At 30.9% G+C, this 24,094-nt stretch overlaps 1 protein-coding gene across 8 annotated transcripts in view; it reads left to right on the top strand.

The window, feature by feature from the left end:
- The window catches only part of LOC127733286 (unconventional myosin-IXa-like), a 104,768-nt gene extending 83,067 nt beyond the window's left edge, over nt 1–21,701 (top strand). For 6 of the 8 annotated variants that reach the window (XM_052242640.1, XM_052242635.1, XM_052242639.1 and 3 more), the window contains 15 exons: nt 665–733; nt 2,059–2,378; nt 3,127–3,252; nt 3,860–4,087; nt 4,542–4,647; nt 5,204–5,277; nt 5,725–5,805; nt 10,251–10,443; nt 10,893–11,021; nt 11,644–11,749; nt 14,062–14,193; nt 14,836–14,971; nt 16,389–16,534; nt 16,895–17,046; nt 21,036–21,701. In XM_052242640.1, coding sequence (XP_052098600.1) covers nt 665–733; nt 2,059–2,378; nt 3,127–3,252; nt 3,860–4,087; nt 4,542–4,647; nt 5,204–5,277; nt 5,725–5,805; nt 10,251–10,443; nt 10,893–11,021; nt 11,644–11,749; nt 14,062–14,193; nt 14,836–14,971; nt 16,389–16,534; nt 16,895–17,046; nt 21,036–21,346 — 2,309 coding nt within the window. In that variant the 3' untranslated portion in view covers nt 21,347–21,701. Of the gene's footprint in view, nt 1–664; nt 734–2,058; nt 2,379–3,126; nt 3,253–3,859; nt 4,088–4,541; nt 4,648–5,203; nt 5,278–5,724; nt 5,806–10,250; nt 10,444–10,892; nt 11,022–11,643; nt 11,750–14,061; nt 14,194–14,835; nt 14,972–16,388; nt 16,535–16,894; nt 17,047–17,588; nt 17,636–21,035 lie in introns of all 8 variants that reach the window. The other 2 variants (XM_052242641.1, XM_052242637.1) reach the window with 2 other exon arrangements.
- The last annotated feature ends 2,393 nt before the right edge of the window (nt 21,702–24,094 follow it).

The raw sequence follows: 24,094 nt of genomic DNA, 5'->3' as shown, positions 1-24,094 counted from the left end.
AGACTTATTCAATAAATAACACATAGCTGAGAGGGTAATAGAGAAAATTGTTACCCCAAGAAAACATCAACTGAGGCAAAGCCAAGATTGACATTGCTTTTTTCCGTATTTTTTTTATGTTGACAGTCTTTGAAAAAGGCCTGTAGCCAAAACTTAGAACTTGAGCATTAATTAATTCCATTATACTTCAAGATTTTAGCAAAAAATACCATCTGTATTTGATAAAGCGCACAAATGATCAATTGCTCTGTGAAGGGTAATAATATATAAGCCATGACATAGAGTAGAATGTCTTTCTCGTATTAACCAATCAAAATCTGGTGTGAAGTATAATAAACTAAATTGATGTATGGACATTAATCCATACAACTTTAGACTAAACAATATTTATTCAGATAAATAATGACATAACAATATAATACACTTGAAATTAATATCTAGGATTCAGAAACAAGCACAGTTGCTTTTACAAATCTGTCTCCTTGCAACTTTAAAATTTTGTATAGGGTTAAGTTGTTGACCTCCCCCCATTTGAAATTTTGTGAATGTAGTTGTACTTTTCTTAAATTTGGAAGTTTTATACTCTTCATGAAGTGTGAAGAAATTAATCATATTTTCATTTTGTGAAGAAACCCGAACTATTTAATAAATTCTCATTTTGCAGGTAAAAAACCAAATCGTGAAGACAGTGATGAAGACCAAAGTCCAACTAACACTGATCGTAGACCACCATGTAAGTAGATTTTGTTTAACTCCAACCAATCATAATATAAAATTTTCATTTTAAATTTTTTTACAAAATTCTTAAGAAAATGCAACAACCTACAATTTATTAGTTTGATTGCCACCTATCTCCCTTAAAATTCTCTTAAACTGACAAGATTCTGAATTGGATTTATCACAAGGAAAGTCTTGTCATTAAATTTTTCAGGGTAAAAAAATATTGCATACAATAGAAATAATATTTATTTACATGTATTGATGTGTCCTTTAGGGCAGGCACCCAGTTTATGTAATAGGTCATCGACATCAATATCCATCTAATTATTTAAGAAAAATCTGAGGTGGCATTTTCATATAATTACTGAAAAAGGAAATGGCTTTCAGAGTTTTTTTTTATTAAATCAAGGGTTATCTATGAATGTTTTTTTTACATACATACAAAGGTGAATTTAGAATGATAAAAAAAGGCAACCATTTTGTTTATTTTGTATCCTTATTTCATAAATTAGCTGTATTAAAGTAATTCATAATAATCCAATAATAGAGTCATAGTCATTCAACAGAAATATGTTTATTTGTTTAAAATAATAGGTAAATATACATACTTATGGAATCATAACACTAGTATGACATTTGGCTTTTATAAAGGATATAATAATTTAGGTAAGAAACAGTATTTTGTGGTTTAATGTTAAACGTTTTTTTCTAAGACTGGAATCTTATACAGATTATATATGAATTTCATCAGCAAGAACAAAATTGCAAATCAAAGTATAACTTTTCCCTAAATTTTTAACATCTATTCAAATTTAATTCAGTAAACGATAAGCTTTGATCTGTCTGTTATGTATACAAAGGGTTGAAGAGTATTTGTGCATTATAGGAACCAGATTTTCTCTGTATAACTAGTAAACATGAATTTTTCCTAGAAGCAAATTATATTTGGTAAAATGATTGTTCCAGACATAGTTAAGGATGGTGATATGAATTTAGGATTAGCCTCTATGAGATAACAAAAGTAAACACAAATAGACATGATAAACTGGCTTTGAACTAGTTTTCAGTTAATGCCAGTACTCTCAGATCTGTAATTTATGTTTTTGTTATTTGTTGTGCTCCATGCTGATCTGATGAGTCAAGACCTTTCCAACTGGATTTTACAGTTTGTTCTTATGCTTTGCTGGTACACCACTGTCTCAGGTTTACTTATTGAATTTGCTGGTTGGTTTTTTCTATAGACTCAATTCTGTTTGAAAGCTTAATTTTATTAATATTTTGTGCACATGGGACAAATGATATTTTATATGAAATTAAAACTATGATTTGACCTTTCAGTTGGACTTATTGGAGGCATACCTGTTCTTCCAGGGCTTAGACCAGATCAGCTGTCCCCAACATCTCCCAAATCACCAACAGATGCCAAATATTTTCCTGGTGTAAAGAACTTATCACAAGAAGATATTCATGACAAAAAGAAGACACCAAAACGAGGAAGTAGTCGACGAGAGAAAGACCAAAACGATACACCTAAGCGAGGTGAATCACCTGCGCGGGATGTGAAATTTGGAGAAAAAACAGAATGGCAGTATCCTAGTGATCTTGTAATTACAGATTACAGAGAGTTAGCTGCCTTGGATGATTTTATTCTGAAAAAGGTGAATATTTTTTGTACTTTTTCAAATTTCAAAAGTGGTACTTTAGAGTAATGTTGCTGCAATGCAGTTTTTTTTTAGTTTTTCTCTATTTTTCACTCCTTATGACTGCTCATTTAGAAGCCCATAATTTTTAGCATGTTTTATTTCAATGTTAAGTTTTCAATTTTTCAACAACTAAGCAGCCCCCTCAAAAAATATAAACATAAAGTCAGTTAAAACATAATTCCTAAGGGTCAAGATTTGGTTTCATAATCAAAGATAATACTATTTTTTGCAAGTTATAAAGCTAGAGCAAGTCTATTTTTCTGATGAAATTTATTTACCCTGCTCTCTTCCTTATTAGTACTTCTGTATGTCTGTTTATAAATACTTTGAACTGCATGATGGATTTCAATGAAACTTGATGTAACATCCTATCAATTATATTCATTGATCAAAATAATTTTAATATAAGTATATTTTGAATGGAAAGTATTCAATTTAACACCTTTTCATATATACATTTGTAACACTTGGGAATATTGCATGCTGACTTTTGAATATAGAATACAGATAATTTTACACTTCTATACCATATTATTGATAATTTACTTAGATGTTATTGTCATCAATATAGTTTCTATTAATATATGAAGTGAATTCAGATTTCTGCAAGTTATCATCTGACTTTCCTTAACTTTTTGCAACAAAACTTTTTGTCTTTCTTAAATATATAAACCCTAAAAGTCTGTTTTCATTTTTTTCACAGCTGATTGACTATAGCAAAGAATTAAGTAAAAACAAGCAGAGTGAATCTGTATTTGATGATGTTTTCATGAGGTCAATGTCAGAATTTCATCTAGAAATGCAGGCCACTTTGTCAGTTGAAAAACAGGTAACAACAATTTTAATATGCTGAAGACTTATTTATGGAAATCTGGTGTAATGTATTTATGATATCATTAATCAAATGCTTTGATAATTGTTGCCACAGTTTTGAACTAGTAAAATTAGAATGTTTCAATTTCACTTGGTTGATTCAAATGTTTATATTTTACTTGAATTCTCTCCTTTATGGCCAAGTTATATCTGCATTTGTGGTTTCAAATGGATTGTCAATGGGTTTCTCAGTCCAGTAGAGTGAGAACACAATGAAGTCATATGACAACATCATTGAAGTTGCCTAGGAAAATAGCTATAAATAGATTACTGTGGATTCATTATTGTTCGTGTACCAATTTTCATTGAATTTGTAAGAATATGTGACCAATGATTTTAAATACTTTACAAAGAATAAAGCCAACCCAAGAAATCAAATATCCTTTAAAATACAATTTCCCCCCAATACATGAAAATTGGTACAAACAGAAATGAAAAAAACCACAGTATATTTGGTCTTTCAACTCCAGAAAGTTTCTCGGCTACAATCTCATTAAAATGCTATATCTTCCTCTCATTTTCAAAACCATAAAATATCTATAATTTAGAATAATTCATTGCAGAAAGGGAATATAGACATTCCATATAGAGATCTTCTACAGAAATTTGCTCAGATGCTGGAGGCTACATTAAAGAACAGGCACACTAAAGGCACTTTCCCAATTACAATGGGAGTTAATGCATTCCGTGGTTTTCTTGACGAGTTTATCAAACATAAACGGAAAGAAAGGAAAGATGACCAAGTACCCAAAAAGATTCGGAGAAGAGATAGGGCCAAAAAAGATATTTATGTGAGTAAATTTGTGTAGGCTTTCATAAGGAGCAGTAACCACATTTATGATCCTTTAAAATAAGGTTTGGCACTTGCAGAATAAGTAGAAAGCTTATATTGAAAGCAGTCTAAAATTGTAACGCAGTTGACAATGTTTTTATAAGTTATCATTTCTGATGACTTATGAATTCATCAAACTTTGGTATTGACCAATACAATACTATTTTCTCAGCAATTACTGGTCGTAGCTTTGTGATATATATAAGGCACTAAGCTTCATCTGGTCATGCCATTCCATGTGACATTTAAATAGTTTCTTTGATGTTCATCTTCCTATTTGCAGACAACTTTCATCTTGAACATTTCATGCTCATTTATGAAATTTCGTCAAATTTAGTCAACATCATTGAGCGGGGTGTTATAACTGAGTGTTGAACAAGTTAGACTTATTTTTATTTTTAAAATATTTTCAGGAGGTGATGGGACACAAGTTTATGTTAGTACAGTTTGGTATTCCAACATTTTGTGAATATTGTTCCAACCTTCTGTGGATCATGGAAAAGGGTAGTGTTTGTCAAGGTATGGATACATCATAACAAGAATATAATCAAAATATTACAATGTGTTAATTTATTTTATGTTGGCTATGGAAAATTTATTCATTGTTTTGTTGTCCCAACTGTTACAAATATCTATTGATATGAAGGAAACGTTTAAATTTCATGGCATAGACGTGGAGGAACCGTTAAAATTTCATGGCATTGACATGGAGGAACCGTTGAAATTTCATGGCATAGACATGGAGGAACCGTTGAAATTTCATGGCATAGACATGGAAGAACCATTGAAATTTCATGGCATAGACATCACAAATAACAAACGGCTTAAATAAGGAAATAGTTCACTAAAATGACCAGCATTCTTTTATGCAATACTTGTTATTACTGTTTTGTTTATACTTTAATAATGTTTTGTTGTCTTTTAATATATTATAGTATTATTGTTATCATTTCATGAAAATTTACCCCCAAAAGGAATTTGTGCAGATATATTAATTGGTTTCAGAGTGCTCCGCAAGTTCTTCTGTTTATGAATTTATTATTATAATTTAGATTATTGATTTATTTATTTATAGTGTGTAAATACACCTGTCACAAGAAATGTGTAAATAAGACAACAACTAAATGTAAAGGTGTTCAAGACAATCAGGTAAGGACTTTGTCAAATGCATGTGTCAATTCTTGGCAAGTGAGAGTGGGCGATATAAAAAAGGTTTAATTATAAAGGGTAATGAAACAAATGTATTTTTAGACACCATAAATTGTTATAGTTCAAAATAAAGTAAAGAATATTTCAGTTCAAAAAATGTGTCATTTAAAGGTAAAGTAAAAAATGTGTCAGTTCAAAGCAAAGTAAAAAAAAATGTGTCAATTCTAGGCAAAGTACAAAATATGTTATTTCAAGGCAAAGAGAAAAATATTTTGGGTGAATTTTATTTTAGAAATAATGTAATGAAGAAAATAACCAAAAAATTGCTATGACTTGTTAAAATTTTAGAATTCCCCCGTCCAAATATGAGGAATTTACATCATACTGAGTTGAAAGAAAAAAAGAATAAAAAAAAAATTATAGGTTAAACTGTACTATACATTTCAGATTCATGGCTCCTCGAGGCCATTTATTCTTCCTCCAATAATGGGTCCGAGAGGAAGGTCTCTCTTCAGACACCATCATAAGGTTTCAAATTTTAATGGAACACCATTAGATATCAATAGAAATTTGCTGACTATCCCACGAAAAAATGGAAACTTCTCAGTTTGCATAAATTGTTGGAGTTTAAAAAAAAAACTGATGTTTCAATGTCAGAAATTTAAACAATCGAAAATTCAGTCCATCAATGTGTCCCCTCAGGAATGTAAATGATCTACAAGATGTTATAAGTTAATGTCCCCTGCACAACATGGTACATGAATACAAATACCTTGTGTCTGTCATCTATTTGTCCTTCTTGTCTAGGTAAGGACTCTCATGTATACAATTCTTGCTAGATTTTTATAAAATTTATATCACTGGTTCATGTCAGCAAGGTCAGAGACAAGTTAGAAAATCAGTGCCAAATAACCATTTTTAAAGGGGCATTTCCCCATGGAAGTATGAATTATATGGAAAATTGCTTTGTAAGCACCCTCAAGCCTACATTTCTTGTAGGACTATTATGAAATTTATAGCGAAGGTTTATATCAGCAATGTCTGGAAAAATTTAGAAAATCTGTGCTGATGAATTATTTTTACAGGAGTTATGTCCCCTGGAAATGTAAATTTTATAGATAATTGCATTGTAGGTGCTCTTAAAACCACAATTCTTGCCAGATATTTATGAAATTTGTATCATAGGTTTATCAGTGTCCGATGATGCAGCTTGCAAACCAACATGGAATATGGCAGACATTGCTAAAAATAGAGCATAGGGTAAAAATGTTCAGAATGTTATGATCTTCATCCTGCCTATACACTTAAAGACTGTCAGATGACTTCTTTTAGGAGTTATTGTCCTTAAATGACAAATATTACTATATTTTGTTCATTTTTGTCTTTTATCTTGAAAACTAGAACAGATAGAAACTTTAAAAAGCTAAGATAATCAGCAAGACTTCATCTACAAATAAGCAAACATGGCTGAAATTGTCAGACGACTCCTTAAAGGAGTTATTGGTATTGATATTGACAATGGAAGATAAAAATGAACCCAATAATACAGCCTGCACAAGAATTTCTTAATATTACTAGTTGAGGAATATAAACTATACAAAACAGAAAGTGTATCTTTTAAATACTTTTTATTATGCTTGCCTAAGTCTAATTATTATCCTGTTCTCAAACTTTTGAAGTCTATCTTGATGAATGTATGAGTAAAGGGAGGTAATTCATTCGCTTCTGAATATGTAAAGCAAAACGTGAGAATTAGTCAGCAGATTTCTGTTGTAAAGCTTGCTGTAAAACTAACATTGTTTCTTTAACTGTTTATTCTAACCAGTACATTTGGAAGTGTAGATGTTGCTTTAACGTAGCATCTGCTCGCTCATCTTGGGAATTATTAGTGAGTTTGATTGTTGTCCATATTAAAAACAAGTTTTACTTACACCTGCATTTTTTTGTTTATACGATGTTTTTTTTATAAAATATTTAAGTTTTCATATTTAATGTTGTTTTTGATAGGGAGAGGAACTAAATGTATATGTTAGTTGAATCATTTTACACTTTTAAACAGAGAGAAAGTGGCAGTTGTCAGTTTTTTGTCACATCTGCAATGAATTGTTGCAGAATTTGAGACATAGATATGCTAATCCATCAAAGTCATAAATCATTTATATTAAGCTTCATATAATAGAAAGATTCAATAAATTTTATACAGGTTTTTTATAGTTTGAAGTTTTTTTTTGTCACATGATTTTTATTATACGACCGCAAAAATTAAAAAAATTTTGGTCGTATATTGGTATCATGTCGTCGTCAGCGTCGTCCGAAGACAGATGGTTTCCGGATAATAACTTTAGTATAAGTAAATAGAAATCAATAAAATTTTAACACAAGGTTTATAACCACTAAAGGAAGGTTAGGATTGATTTTGGGGGTTATGGTCCCAACTGTTTAGGAATTAGGGGCCCAAAAATGCATTTTTGTAGTTTCCAGACAATAACTTGTGTTAAAGTGTATGAATCTCTCTGAAATTATACCACAAGTTTCCATACTACAAAGGGATGGTTAGAATTGACTTTGGGGGGTTATGGCTCAAACCATTTAGGAATTAGGGGCAAAAAAAGGGGGAAAACAAGGGTTTTTCTGGTTAAAGGACAATTGAGACAATTTAAAAGCTGTGTAAGGGAGGTAATCCAAATCAAAATCCAAATCAATTTAAATAACAATGTTTGATTACCTCCCTTACACTGCTTGTTAATTATGTATTAAGAAATGATGATTGTCTGAGATACTGACCATAACTTGAGGGAAAGAAATATTTTTGGAATAAGGGAAAGGGGGAGGTGAAAAAAATTGGAGGGGGACAATTTTTCTCATTTCAGATTTCAGAAATTAAAAGAAAATTTCTTCAAAAAATTTTTTTTGGGGGGTTAATATTCAACAGCATAGTGTATTGCACAAACGCAAAAAAACGGGGTAAAATTTAATTTTTTTGGGGGGGAGGGGGGGATGGGAGGTCAATTCGCATAATGTATTTCACAAAAGCAAAAAATTGAATATAAATTCAAATCATATAACCAATTTGAAGTTCTTTGACTACAGTTATGCTGTGTCAGAAACCTTTTATGTGTCAAAAATTTAATTACAATCCAAATTCAAACCTGTATCAAGCGTGAATATTGTGTCCATTTTTGCCCCAACTTTTCAGGGTTGGACATCTGCTGTCGTATCCAGCTACGCTCAGCTAAGCAATTTATTTTCAGTTTATTTGAGGGAGTAATAGTACAAGGATAACTTTGCAAGGTATACATATCCATTTGACAAGGTTCACCTGACCTTGTTTTCATGTTCATTGGTCAACATTAAGTTTTTATGATAAGGCCCTTTTTCTTAGATAATATAAGCAATAGGTCAACTATATTTGGTGTATAAATTGATTGTAAAGTGTATATGTCTGTCTGACAAGGTTCATATCATTTCCATATATCATTATGCCCCACACTTTGAAGTAGAGAGGTATATTGGTGATGACCTATCATCATTGGTCATTGTGTTTCCTGGATGATAACTCAAATTCTTTATATCAGATTGCAATGGTACTTGGGATTATGGTCACATACAATGAGAGTAATATCCCTAATGATTTTGAGTCTAAAGCTCAAGGTCTTAGTTACTAAAAATAGACTGAAATTTGTGCAGACGAGTGGTTTCCTGCTGCCTATTCAAATGCTGAAAATGGGATTGTAACCTTACTTGTATACCAAGGTGTAAAATCATAACAGAATTGAATCATACCTTAAATACACAGAAAAAAGAATGCCAACATGTTACTACAAGCTTTTTCACTTCACATTTTGGGTGTTGGGTATGTGTGAGTGCACTTTAATAGATAATTTGAAGTTTATGTGATACTTGTAAAATTTAGATTTTTAAGATATTACTTTCAACATTAAATTCAGTATAGCAGGCGAGACATTTTTGCGTACGCACTCTTGTTTATTTTATTTTTTTTTTGCAAATAAGATCTCATGTTATTGCTGTTGTATTTGATCAACAATATGAAAGTGTTTTTTTTTTCTTTTGTTAAATGTGAAATTGCAATTGCAGTGGAATATTTTCAGTAACAATGAAAAATATTTGTGCTCCTTTTAAGTTCTTGTATTTATTTGGTAAGAATAATATATTAATTCTTCTTAAAACAACTAATATTAAAATGTGTGTGATTTTTTTTAGTTATTTTATTTTTTTTCAGTTTTTGTGTGCCTTATACATGTATACAAAGTTAATGACAGTTTATGTGCTTTTCAGCTAAGTCTAATTCAATTTTTAGCTTACCTAAAAAAATTTCAAATTTTTCTTGAAAATTGTGTTTCAATGTTAAATACAGCTTAATCTACATCATTTGCTTCTTTTTGGGAATATTCAAGAAGTTAAGATAATTTTTTTTAGTTACTGACTGCATACAACTTCTTACCTTATATGTAAAATGTTTGCTTAACTTTAAATATATACAATGTACTTTAATCAAAGCAAAAAACTTCATTGCAATTAAACATGTATATATAATATGTAATATATATATTTAAAGGCTAACATGTAAGATAAATGAACTTAAATTGATAATTTTTGAAGCCTTCAAATTTTGTCTGCAAATTGTGATTCCTTAATGAATTTAAACTTCAGAAAAAATTCTTCTAAAGTGATAGTTAATTTGTTAAGATGATTAATGGTGTGTTTGGATAATTTATGACAAATGATAATATTTTTTTTCTGTAGAAATTAATCCAGTCCTAATGTTAGAATATGTTGTACAATACAAAGTTTGATTTCTTCAGAAAGTGATAAGACTATAAGATTATTGAAAACTTTAAGTTGAAGTAAACTTACTTGAAATATATGTAAATAAAATGAAAGTTAAGCAGTTAACCAAAAAAAGTTAGTGACGTGAAATTCTTAAAAAAAATATCTGCTTTATTTTTCTGCAGTTTGCTGGAACTCGTGTGTTTGGTGTACAGTTATCTAGTTTAGTGTCGAAGGACAGAAAAGTTCCTGTGGTTGTGGAAAGACTTATAACTGTTATAGAGCTTCATGGATTATATGTAGAAGGATTATATAGACGAGCTGGAGCTCAGGCAAAAGTCAAAGTGCTAAAACAATTAATAGATAGTGGCAAAGAAGGTAATATGTTTCATGTATTTAAAGTATTAAATGTGTAAAAGGGGAACCCTGAACCCTGTTTCTGTAGGGGAACTTGTAAACATATCCTATATTAAATCTTGTCACCAGGATAACACCTTCATTTCTTCTCAGATCCTCTTCAAATTGTATAATTGGTTCCACTCATCAAAACCTTTGAGGAAAAAATGTGTAGGTCACATAGGGGAAAATCAGTAGTTGGCGAATGAAATATAAAGTTATCTTAAGAAATTGATAATCAGAAAAATTTGAAATTAGGAATTTTATTTTGAGACATGGAGTTATAAAAAATCCCATGTCAATTATGTTATGCTGGGAGATATGAGAGCATGTTCACCAAAGGTTCTTTCATTTAAAAACTCAGAAAATTCACATTTACTAAAATTCTTTATCGTTTACATGTTACATTAAATCTGTTGTCCTATTTGCAGATTTAGTGGCCATAGATACAACTGAATACCAAATTCATGTCCTAGCAGCAGTACTTAAGGGCTTTTTCAGAGATCTGCCAGAACCAGTATTAACCTATGACCTCTATGATGACTTCATTAGAGCAGCAGGTATGTAGTTTTAGGATAACCAGTGTTATATGTAAGTTGATAATAATTCTTTGGGTCAATATTATGATATTGAAAATACTTACATTATTTGTTTAATGTGCTAGGCTATTCAGAAATTATTATGATATAGAAAAAGAGAGGCGACAGATACCAAAAGTACATTCAAACTCATAAGTCGAAAAGAAACTGACAATGATTAACAATTAAAAGACAGCAGTAAAATACATAGTATAGAAAACTAAAGAGTGAGCAACACCAACATAACCGGGGGGTGATCTTAGGTGCTCCGGAAGGGTAAGCATATCCTGTTCACATGTGACACCCCTGCTACTCCTATGAAATACATTAATTAAGTTATATCAAGTTATAAGGCAGCATGTCTGAAAATAAGATTTTAAATATATGTTCTCCTTCGTTTGTAAGTTGGTAACAATAATTTTTGGTCAACTAGTTTCAATTTTAGATTTTCAACATACATTCTTTAGCTTTTAATTTTATTAAACTTTTGTGTTATGAATAAAGAAACATTTTAAATTGTTGAATAAAGGTAAAATTGAAAGACTGGAGGTGTAGAAAAAATATTTTATGTGAATAAAAGAATATGAATAATTGTACATTTCAGAAATTCATGATGAGAAAGAGAGAATGCAGTCTTTGTATGCAGTCATTGATAAACTGCCAAGACCTAATCATGATCTGTTTGAAAGAATTATATTTCACTTGGCTAGGTAAAGACCAGTTTTCAATGTTTAGTGTCAATTAAGATATTTCAGATTAGATTTTTTTAATGCATTTAATTGTTTTATTATCTTTTGGGGCCTGGCAACTTGGATTTTCTGCCCGGCAACATGGATTTTCTAAAATATAAATGGCAAGTTTAGTTTTTATACGACTGCAAAAAAAATTTTGTGGTCGTATATTGGTATGACGTTGGCGTCGTCGTCGTCCGAAGACACATTAGTTTTCGCACTCTAACTTTAGTTTAAGTGAATGGATCTCAATGAAATTTTACCATAAGGTTCAATACCACAAAAGGAAGGTGGGGATTGATTTTGGGGGTTATGGTACCAACATTTAAGAAAAAAGGGGCAAAAAATAAGCATTTTTGTAACTTCCAGACATAACTTGTGTGTAAGTTTATGGATCTCTCTGACATTGTACCACAAGGTTCCATATCACAAAGGGAATGCTGGAATTGAGTTTGGGGGTAATTGCCCAAAAAGTTAAGGAATAAGGGGCCAAAAAGGGGCCAAAAATAAGCATTTTTCTAGTTTCCAGACAATAACTTGTGTTCAAGTGCATGGATCTCTCTGAAATTGTACTGCAAGGTACCATACCACAAAGGGAAGGCTGGGATTGATTTTGGGGGTAATTCCCTCAAAATTTTAGGAATTAGGGGCCATAAAAGGGCAAAAAAACAAGCATTTTTCTAGATTCAGGACAATAACTTGTGTGTAAGTGTATGGATCTTTTTGAAATTGTACTGCAAGGTTCCATATCACAAAGGGAAAGCTGGGTTTAAGTTTGGGGGTAATTGCCATAAACGTTTAGGAATTTGGGGCCAAAAAGGGGCCAAAAAACAAGCATTTTTCTAGTTTCCAGACAATAACTTGTGTTCAAGTGTATGGATCTCTCTGAAATTGTACTGCAAGGTACCATACCACAAAGGGAAGGCTGGGATTGAGTTTGGGGGTGATGAATCATAAGGGGGTTCAAAAAATTTGGGGGTAGGGATTTTTTTTTTTCTTTAAAATTTTCCATTTTAAATTGGTTATTTCTGATTTATATATAAAAGCAAATAATAATGATATGGTTTGAATTAGGTAAATTAAAAATTTTTAAGTTCTTAGACCACTTTCATTCTGTGTCAGAAACCTATGCTGTGTCAAATATTTAATTACAATCCAAATTCAGTGCTGTATCAAGCTTGAATGTTGTGTCCATACTTGCCCCAACTGTTCAGGGTTCGACCTCTGCGGTCGTATCAAGCTGCGTCCCAGCGGAGCATTTTATTAAGGTTGATTTTCAAACAATCAAGGAAAGTCACACAATGTGAAATATTTTTTAACTTTCAATCTGTATCCATGTTAAAACTTAGGTGTCTTGTAAGTAGTTATACATGTAGCTGGATTTGGAGGACATTGAAGAACTTTTTATTAGAACTTTGAGTCTATTTTTAATTGCTCGTCACTAATTGTATTAAATCACCCAATGCATGATGTCTTTATATCCTTCCTTCAGAGTACTGACTTCTTACTGTATGAACAAATACATACTTAAATGTGTTTTTATTAGGGCCCCCAAAATGGGGGAAGCCCTATAGTGATCAGTCTGTCCGTCTGTCCGTCCTTCCGTCCGTCCGTCCATCTGTCTGTCTGTCCGTCTGTCCGTCCATCCATCCGTAACAAATTGTGTCCGCTCTATATCTAGAGAACCGTTATGATTTCAAAGTTTATACTTGATATGTATATTAACCAACAACAGAGAGTGTGTCATAATTTATGTACAACTTCCTAGGTCAAAGGTCAAGGTCAAAAACTTTGGTTTTAGTTGACAACCCCATGTCCTATGGTCAAGATCGTGTCCGCTCTATATCATGAGAACCGTTATAGTTTCAAAGTTTATACTTGACATGTATATAAACCAACACCAGAGGGTGTGTCATAATTTATGTACAACTTCCTAGATCAAAGTTCAAGGTCAAAAAATTTGGTTTCAGTTGACAACCCCATGTTCAATGATAAAGATACAAATTTTTTACCACACTTTATTCACAGCGGGGCCCACAGAGATGGCTCCCAATTGCAATGATATCTAGTTATATCTTCATATCTTGTTTATAATTACCAGAACTTACAGTAAAAGTGCCTGTTGGTAAAGAGCATTTTTATCTCTCTATTTTATGATCAAAATGATTGATTAGGTGCCCTATAGCAAAAATAAATGATTTATTGGGTCTTCCTAAATGTACTAAAGTGACTTGTTCTGTCATTTCTCTTTGTAGTAATAATCTAAATAAAAGAATATTTGCCTATTTCAGAGTGGCTCATCATGAAGATGTTAACAGAATGAGTGTCAATGGTTTAGCCATTATTTTTGCTCCAACTTTCCTCAGAACAAACAAAAAACTTCAAGCGCAAGAATCTTTGAATCAAGTGCCAAAACAAACCATGTAAGTAATTTATATATTATAAGATTAACCAGAAAGCAATTATGGCAGACAACAATCAATGGACTACAGGGTCCTGGCTTGGGTAACGACACATGTTTTGCACAAAGATAAAACATTATAAATTGAATTCCAAAATATGAACCTGCAATAAAAGTATAAGTCAATCATATTAGAAATAAGATCAAGAAACCAATAAACAATGAAAAATTTGGACTATGATTAAATCCCTTTTAGTCAAGGAAGGGTTGTATAGTGATCATTTTGTCAGTTTGTTAAATTGTGTATATGTTTTTTAGTCCTTTTTTCCTCCTTCACAATTAGTGCGTTTAATAAAACTATTTCTTAAATCTTCAGTTCAGGAATTTTGAAGCATTAACCACCTTCTATTTTAAGTTTGATGTGAAGTATTTTAATGGTTTCTTGTAAAAAAAGAACAAACAACAAAAACATGGAATTTGGATAATTTTACAAATGAGGTCCATGCTACTTTGAATTTATGAGCTCTCTTTAATTTTTGTGGTTTATATTAAAAAAAATATTCACTTAACATGGTTGTTAGTCATATGTCATTTTATTTTCACCAATTTCTCTTGACCTCAAACACAAAAAGTCCTTGATAATTGCATGGTAACTTTCTTGCAGAGTAATTGAAAAAATCATCAGTGAACAATTAGACAAATTAAGATCAACATTAGAAGATCTACAGACACTTGAGAGTGCAGAGATTACTGCAGTAGATCGGCTACAAGTCGTCAGAACAAGCATGAGAATCTCTAAGGTAAGAAAGTCAAGCATGAACATCTCTAAGGTAAATAAGTTGTCAGAACAAGCATGAGAATCTCTAAGGTAAGGAAGTAAATGAAACAAGCATGAGAATCTCTAAGGTAAGGAAGTAAATGAAACAAGCATGAGAATCTGTTAGATAAGAAAAAGATAATTAGGGCCCCGCCAAATGGCGGACGCCCTACAGTGATCAGTCTGTCCGTCCGTCCGTCCGTAACAAATTGTGTCCACTCTATATCTAGAGAACCGTTATGATTTCAAAGTTTATACTTGACATGTATATTAACCAACACCAAAGGGTATTTCATAATGTATGTACAAATTCCTAGGTCAAAGGTCAAGGTCAAAAACTTTGGTTTTAGTTGACAACCCCATGTCCTATGGTAAAAATCGTGTCCACTCTATATCTTGAGAACTGTTATGATTTCAAAGTTTATACTTGACATGTATATTAACCAACACCCAAGGGTTTGTCATAATGTATGTTCATTTCCTAGGTCAAAGGTCAAGGTCAAAAACTTTGGTTTCAATTGACAACCTCATGTCCTGTGGTAAAGATCGTGTCCGCTCTATATCTTGAGAACCGTTATGATTTCAAAGTTTATACTTGACATGTATATAAACCAACACTAGAGGGTGTGTCAAAATTTATGTACAACTTCCTAGGTCAAAGTTCAAGGTCAAAAACTTTGGTTTCAGTTGACAACCCCATGTCCTTTGGTCAAGATCATGTCCGCTCTATGTCTTGAGAACCGTTATGATTTCAAAGTTTATACTTGACATGTATATAAACCAACACCAAAGGTTGAGTCATAATTTTTGTACAACTTCCTAGGTCAAAAGTCAAGGTCAAATACTTTGTTTCAGTTGACAACCCCATGTCCTATGGTAAAGATACACATTTTTTAACGCACATTATTCACAGCGGGTCCACAGAGATGGCTCCCATCTCAATGATATCTAGTTTTCTCTACTAATTTGAAGGCATCTGTTGAAAAGTAATATTTCCTGGCAAAATCACAAATTTTCTGATTCATGGATAAGTTAAAAAAAAATTATTTAAAGAATAGAATAAAATTTGTTTTAAAGTTCATTTCCAAGAAAATTATGATAAAATACTAATTTTGTACAATTATTTGCAAATTTTACTGATATATAATACCAATCTTAAAAACAATCAACAAATCCAGATTGCAGTCTACATTTGCCACAATACGTCTAGCAAACAGTTAGTCAGAATGCAGTCCCTAAAGAAGTTATGTTTGAGGGTCTAAATAAGAGGGTCTCTTCTTTGGATATAGTGTAAAGATTAATTTATACTTCTGACTCATATATCTAAACTCTTGACAGGTAAGTTCTTTCAATCAGCATAGTTTAAGTGATGGGTACATTGATGTTTCTTTTCTATTTAGTCACCTACCAGGGAGAGAGCTGTAAGTCCTATGATACCAGATGTTCCTGTAACTGAGGAAGAGGAAGAGGAGGTAGAGATCTCTACAGATGTGGAGGAGGAAGAGAAAGCTCTGAAATCTCATTTACGATCAATCAGAAAGGAAAAGTATGTTGGTTATGAATCTGAAAACTCTAACATTTTTTTCAATACCCTGTGTCCGAGCGGCAGGTGATATTGTGCATTACATGAATTCGTCATATTCCCAATTTGACATTTATAGAATCATTCTTGTTTAATATTGTTTTAGTCTTCCAAAGGGACACAAAAGCTAAAATTTGATAAGTGTAGGCATCAGTTTATAATTGCAATCTCATGTTTAACCATATTTAACCATTTTCTGTAAAAATTAATGACATTCAAATAAAATTGTTTCATCTTGAGGCAAATTTTATCAAATGAACTTGTCATGGTGATTGTTATGTAATGATCTTTTTTTTTTCATGACACCATTCTTATCTCTTGCAGACAAAATTTAACATCAAAATTGCCAGCATTAGAATGTCGACATTTGTCATCGGATGATGACATCAACAGTACAGATGATGTTGACAGTACATATGATACTGCTGATGATTTTGACGAGAGTGAAGAATTTGCAATGACATTTGAACATCCAGGTAGATTGAGAAGCAGCTTTAGATGAACTTTGACCCTACAACTGTTACTGTTTTGAGTTACTACTGCTGCTATGCTCAGACAGTGTAAATTAATGGTTCAAATATCTCTGGCTTCAATTTAACATGTGATAATTATTGTGCATAAGATACTGTTCTTGGGTATTGAAGCTTTGCAGGAAGTTACGAAAAAACAAAAAAAAGTTATATGACACTAGGCCTTTGAAAACTTTCTTCAAGTCTGTTTCTGATATCAGTCCAAGTTTAACTATCTTTATTTCTGAATTTCTTAATTCTGGATGTATGCATGGTTCAATTCTATTCTAACCTCCATAACCATTTCTAAATCAGTTTGATAGGTATATAGATACATGTATAACAAACAGTTATTTCATTCCTACAGTGAATTTATATCTATAATTGATCTATCTGAATGTATGTCTGCTATTTACCACCCATAAGAAAAATGGTTAAGACAAGTTCAATGAAAAAATGCAATAAATATACAAGCGAAAGAAACAATTTTTTTTATTATATGTATTCAGACAATAAAGCCCAGAATCATGGAAAAATGCACTGAAGCCACAGTTAGGTAAAAGTACACATTTTTAGAAACTTTTGAAGCACTGATTATAATTATATCTAAAACCAGTTAAGAGCTAATGATAATTAGTTTATTTTAGTTGCTTTGGTGGCAGGACTAGAACATAACCAATTACTATCAATTCACGTTTATTATGTTTGCACACAAATAGATTTTTATCATAAAATCAGTTTTCTTTCAAGCTTTTTAACCTTTAATCGAAATAGTTATTATGGAAAATGTCTGGAATAACAAGGTGATTTTCTGTGGAACATAATTTTTATTTTGTTAGATGATATATTTTCTACTGATTTTATAGTAAGAGTTCATTACTCAAGGGAAATAACTCCACAGAATCAAAATGATTATATCAATCCACTCCAAGTTAGAATATTGTTCTTTGGGTTGTTTGCAGATAAAAGTAATGATGTCAACAATATTTTAGTTTTATTAGTGACCTCCTAAGATATGAATTCATAATTTTTTATTTTATTTTAAGAATTTTTTGTTGAAAAAATGATTTTTTTTTATTTCAATTTAAATTCTAATTATTCTTTTTTTTTTTTTTTAAAAGGAGAAAAAAATCATCTGACAAGGGAAAAAGAAAATAAATAAATCTAAATCTAATGATGGGTGAAGCTTTAATCAAGAAAATGTAAGAACAACAAATTAATTTGATGTGATCTTTTGGATGTGTTATATTTAACAAACTTGTTACTTACTTATCCTCTTCATCCCCAGTGGGACTATTACAGTTACAGAAACCACAACAAATGAACAAACTTGTGCGTTTGCATTAAAAAAACCTGAGGTTACACTTCATATTTAAATTTTGAAATCAGTATTCATTTCACCCAGAGCATTGTTAAGAATTTTTTTTCTGTTTATTTATTGATGAGAGTAGAATCAGTTATACAATTATTTCAAAGTGAATATTTATCTATGGTCTAATTAAATTAAAGGGCGCTTCTGCAATCTGGAAAGACAAAAATGGATGGGTGCTTGAATGGAGGATATAATTGTAAAACACAATGTATAATGTTATTTGTAAATAATTCATGAAAAAAAGTAATCAAAGTGTATTATATATATATATGTGGATGTTTGATGTGGTTAAAGATACAAAATGGAAGAGCATTTATGAAATGGTATTGAAAAATTGAAAAGCAAACATAAATTTCCTTCACTTGACTTCTTTTAAGGTAGCACTACAGTCAGAATTTTCTGACTCCAACCAACAGTCTTTAAAGATTAATTTCTCCAAAACTATTTAATGGATTTTTAAAATCTTTAACTCATTTTAAAGCTGAAATATAACTCTTTCTTAATCTATAGATAAATTTATTTTTGGTATGATTAATCTCAAAATATAGCTCATTAATTGCCAAAAAAGTGGTCTTCCAACTTGGATGAAAATGGCACATTCAGGTCAAATGGTAGTAAAAATTTGTTTTCATCCCTTTAATCAACTATTCACAATCTTCAAAACTGTGTCTCAGATTTTTGATATATGCCTCCAGTAATAAGATATATTATTTTTACTGCTGGATGCCAAACCTCATTTCACCTTTCATCTTTGGAGACCTATAAATTCATTTAGAAACAAATTATCCAAAAACTGGGACACGGTATTGTAGAAAATACTCCCTTCAATCACATATATCAAAGTCAAGCCAAAGGGGGTACCCATAAAGTTTCTATTTTCATTTTTTCCTTACAATTCTCATGAAAAATTGTTCTGAGAAATGACCTTAAAACTGAATTTCCTCTTAAGAACCCCTATAAATGCCACATAAATACAAAAATTCCACTGGGAACACCCCAGGAGTGTTCTGACACCATTACTTTATCAATAGAACCACACACATTGTGTCTTTGATGCTCTAATGCTGTAAAATTTGCATTTTGTGTGCACTGTAAAACACTAACTTGGCATTTGGCGGGAGTTTGACGTCACAGATTTGACCAACATCTGAGATGTAGTAATTAAATAAAGACAAAGCTCCGCCTCTGTCCAGACAGTCTAAGATAAGAGAATAACACGATTGGCCAGCTGCATCATAATTAATATTTAACATCATTATTCTCACAATAAAGAATAGTTTTCATTTGAATTTTAAAAAGAAATATAATATGATCATGATGACTGAAATTAGCTAAAATATTAAAATTGTGCATTAAAAGACATGTCCATAAAAAGATCGAGACCATCCCCTTCTTGAAAATAGACTGTCCAACATGATTTATGAGTTTCATGGAATTAAAAAAATTCACATAAACTTAAAATTAGTTTAAATGCCTAAAATTATTTTTAAATGTAGAAGACCAAAGACGAGAAATTTATACAGGCAGTCAGAGGCTTTCAAAGATACTTTCACACTCTTTTCCATAGTTTTTTTTTTCATTTTGGTAGATTTTTTCCCTTTAAATTTTTTCCTATTCATAACTTTTTCTTTTTCTCTGTTCTAAACTTCCATGTTTTATAAATTAGTTTTGTTGCAATGCAATGCGATATTTATCTTGTGGTCAGGGATTAACAGCTGTACACTGGTATCAACAGATGATTGACATATTAGCCCCTCCCAAATGCATATATATTTAGATTAATTACATGTGCTTTTATTTACATAAGTTCATTATCAATTTACTCCCTGTTGTGATATGATAATGACTTTGGGATTTTTACAAACTGTGCAGAATAATACTTACTTCAAAATTATGTGATAAAAAAAATATCTTCAAAAAATCATTTTTAGACTGTAGTGCTACCTTAAATATATATGAAAATTATGTGTTCTAAAGACACTCTCTGATGAAATAAAAATATCTATTTCTGATTTGATTGTGAAACAATTTAACACTTTTTATTTGGGGATTTGTATTGAACATGTGGAATCAAATTTCAGTCAATAGACAGTTAGTTTTAAATTAAAAATCAAACCTTTAAACTTGTTAGTTGTGTAAGGCCAGAGGTACAGTAATAGATTGTAAGTTTTAACATTGTCATGAATAAATTTCTTTCCTTCATCAGTTCTTGATACTGTTTATAAAGTTTCTTCAATACCTTTTTCTTCTCATTTCATACTTAAGTTGTTCCTTGATAAATCATAATTCATTTTAGGTGATGGCATTACTATCATTAACTTTAGAAGCCTGTAATATTTAATTTAGATTTACTTTTTGTATGCTCGGAATGATCAAAATTATATCTTTTAGATTAAGTATTTCCTTAGTTACTGATTCTTTTCACATATATTACCCATAATTCTTCATTTCATATTTATTACCCACAATTCTGTTGCTATTTAAATTGATTTCCTGTCCTTGTAGTAGTTTGCCTTTGTGTATATATACATTGCTTGCTTCTTGCATTGCCATTTATTCTCTTTTCTGTCTGCTTCAATTTCAGTCAGCCCACCAAAACAATTAGAACATTTGACAAAACGGAGAGCTTCAGTGCCATCAGCCAAACGTCTTCCAACAAAATATCAGGCCATATTGGACAAACAATCTGATGAAGAAGCTTTGTGCAAACAATCAGAAAATATAAATTCAAACGACTTGTGTGATAGCAGTGGTCAGTTAAACACACTGACCAATTGTCAAAGTGCATGTGAGATGACACATAGTATTCTTCTTCCAACATCAATGGAATCCAGTTATGTTGCATTACCTGCACGAACTTTAGACGATGACGACGATGATGAGATAATGGTTTGACAACAGGAACCATAATCTATAACGCAAATGTGCCAAATTAGTTAAGCCTTCAAAATGTCTCTGCATGATGCTATGTTAAGCTTTAAGAAGCTGAAGTCAAAATGAAACAGAATTAAATCAAAATAGTTTTATGGAAGGTAATTTTGGAAAGTGATATCATTTAGTGCTTAGGCTAAAAGGAGCTAAAAGTTAGTGTTTCAATACTAGTGACATTTCACAGGAGAAGCACAAATACCATACCCAGCTGTGCTGTGGCTTATGTAATTATTTAAATTTATTTTTAACAAAATACGTGTTGATCATGTATAAGCTGATTAATGTCAGTCTGAGAACAAAATAAAACTCCACATTTAAATATTTTTGCCTGTCTTTGCAATATTAGAACACCTCATGTTCATTGATGACCTTGAATAACCTTGAATTCTTGCATTGTAAATACATCATATTTATAAAGTTTCTATGATATTTCCTGTAATTTGAATTTGATATCTTGACTTGTACACTTTAAAATGAATATAATTGATAGTAATGTACCTTCTTTCCATAGTTTATATCTACAATGTAGGTCAATCCAAACCAATCAAAACTTTAAAACTCAAAATTCATTTTGGGCTTTCTTATAGATTTTCAGAGCAACATTCTGATACGCTCCCCAAAAATTGTGTAGATATATTCCCATTTCATTTTGGATATCATCTTTAAATGTAACTTTTTATCTGATATTCATTAAAGTTCAATGATTTACCTGGACATAGATTGGAAAAATTTTATGTTCGGAAGTTTAAATTTAAGTATATGAGTAGTATTTAGTAATGGTGTCTTAAAATTCTGATATGTCTTCTATCTCTTTTTTAAGAGTGCCTTATTAATTGTTATAAAGATTTTTTTCATAGTTGGTTTTGAATTTTTAACATAAGTTTAGGTCCTAGTTATAGCACACAGTAGCTAGCTTCAACTGGTTTTGGTAAATTTGTTGTTTCAAGAAATTGAAATAATAATTTTGTTTTCAGTTGTTCAAAAGATTGAAAAAAGATCTCACAACTAAAAGCTTTACACCAATTATGATATGTTGTGTTGTTATAGATTGTTCTCTTTTTAATTAATGTGAAATTATTTGTCTGACTTCTGTTTTAAATTTGATTTGTTGGGGAGGGGGAGGGGTGTTGATTGTTTATATTGATTAAATGTAATTTTGGATAGATGGTTAGGATTAAGTCAGTTACACAAATACTTGATTGAAAAAGGGATGTGTACGTTGGAGACAAGCTTTGAAAATTTCATCAGCCTTGTACTGTTAGAGACAAACATTTAATCTTTATGAAATTTTTTGACTTCCAAATTGCAAACAAAAGAAAATTTCAGAACAGCAAATTATATAGACCTTAAGAACTGGACAAAATCTAAACTTTAATAAAGTTTATGTTCAGTAAGAGAAATTTTAGCCAATAAAAAAGAAGCAGAAATGGACGCTTTTATTGGCACAACTTTTTTTTGCATCTGTTGCATCATATTTATTTATAGGGTAGGATAGGGATCTGTAGTGCTAATACATATAGATGTGCAATATAGCAATTGTGTTTACAGTTGCATTAGTTCATTGTGATGTCACTGCAAGGCATAAACATTTTTTTTTTTTAAATTTCATAAAAGTCATGTTTGAAATAATAAAAATTAAAAAATTCCACAGTTCAAACATTTTAAATTTATTTATTCAAATTTAATTATACAGAATATTTTACCATCTTTAAGCAAAAATCCTTCTTGTCATGTAGATTTTGTTTTTGTTCTTAATACACACAATCTCTAATAAACCTAAATGTCTGAAAAAATTTAGCTTCAAAGCAGCAAATATTTCAATTTTAAGTTGTTTTGTTTTGTGAATGTGATAATTTGTTTTGTGATTCAAAGTATTGACAGTGATATTAGATTAGAAATTTGAAAGGTCTACAGTAGATTAATTACTGCTTATATTGAATTATATATGATTTTGTAAAACATTTGTTTTCTTTGTTTGATTTAAAAAAAAATTTTGAGCAAAAGATGTGTTTATTATCGATTTCTGATAAATTTATTTTAACACTACATACTTATCTATAGAGATACAAACATACATTTGTGCTTGAGTAGTATGTGCCACATTGCTTTTTTTTAAATGATAACTGCAGTTTTAATTCAGCCTATAGAGTGGTAAAGGTATATATATTTAAGTTTTAAAAAATATTTGCAAAAAGAAATGATCACCAAAATGAGAAAAAGCTTATTTAAAGACCAAACAGCCTATTGTTGATGCGCATCAACTAACGCAACTTGGTAGTGACATAAAAGCTCTATGACGTTGTTTCTAGCCATGAAAAAAAAACGTCAAATTATAACGTCCTATTTCGCGTTTTTCACGGATTCCAACATGGTGTACGCTTAAAACTACGTCTTCCAAGAAAAGTGGAATTAAGCGTCGCACTGATACCTAGTGGAAATTAAACACAAATGGACACAAAAGATACTACACTATCTGTAACCTCCGTTCAAAAAAAAAAATAGTAAAAATATAAATTTTGAACTCGGCTTTTTGCATTTGCGCCGATCTGCATTTCACTTTTTTTCTTTCACTTACGCCGATTTTGTATTTCATTTGCGCCGATTGTGTACAGGTATATTATAGGTGAAAGTTATTTTTTTATTTATCATGTAAACCTCTTCCGTTAGCCAGTTGTACATATGTTATGAATTGTCAATTATAACATGTATATA

This window comes from Mytilus californianus, unplaced genomic scaffold (assembly GCF_021869535.1).
Source record: "Mytilus californianus isolate M0D057914Y unplaced genomic scaffold, xbMytCali1.0.p SCAF_3, whole genome shotgun sequence".
NCBI classification, from domain to species: Eukaryota; Metazoa; Mollusca; class Bivalvia; order Mytilida; family Mytilidae; genus Mytilus; species Mytilus californianus.
Note: the sequence above shows the minus strand (reverse complement) of the source record. Positions and strands in the feature narration are given on the sequence as shown.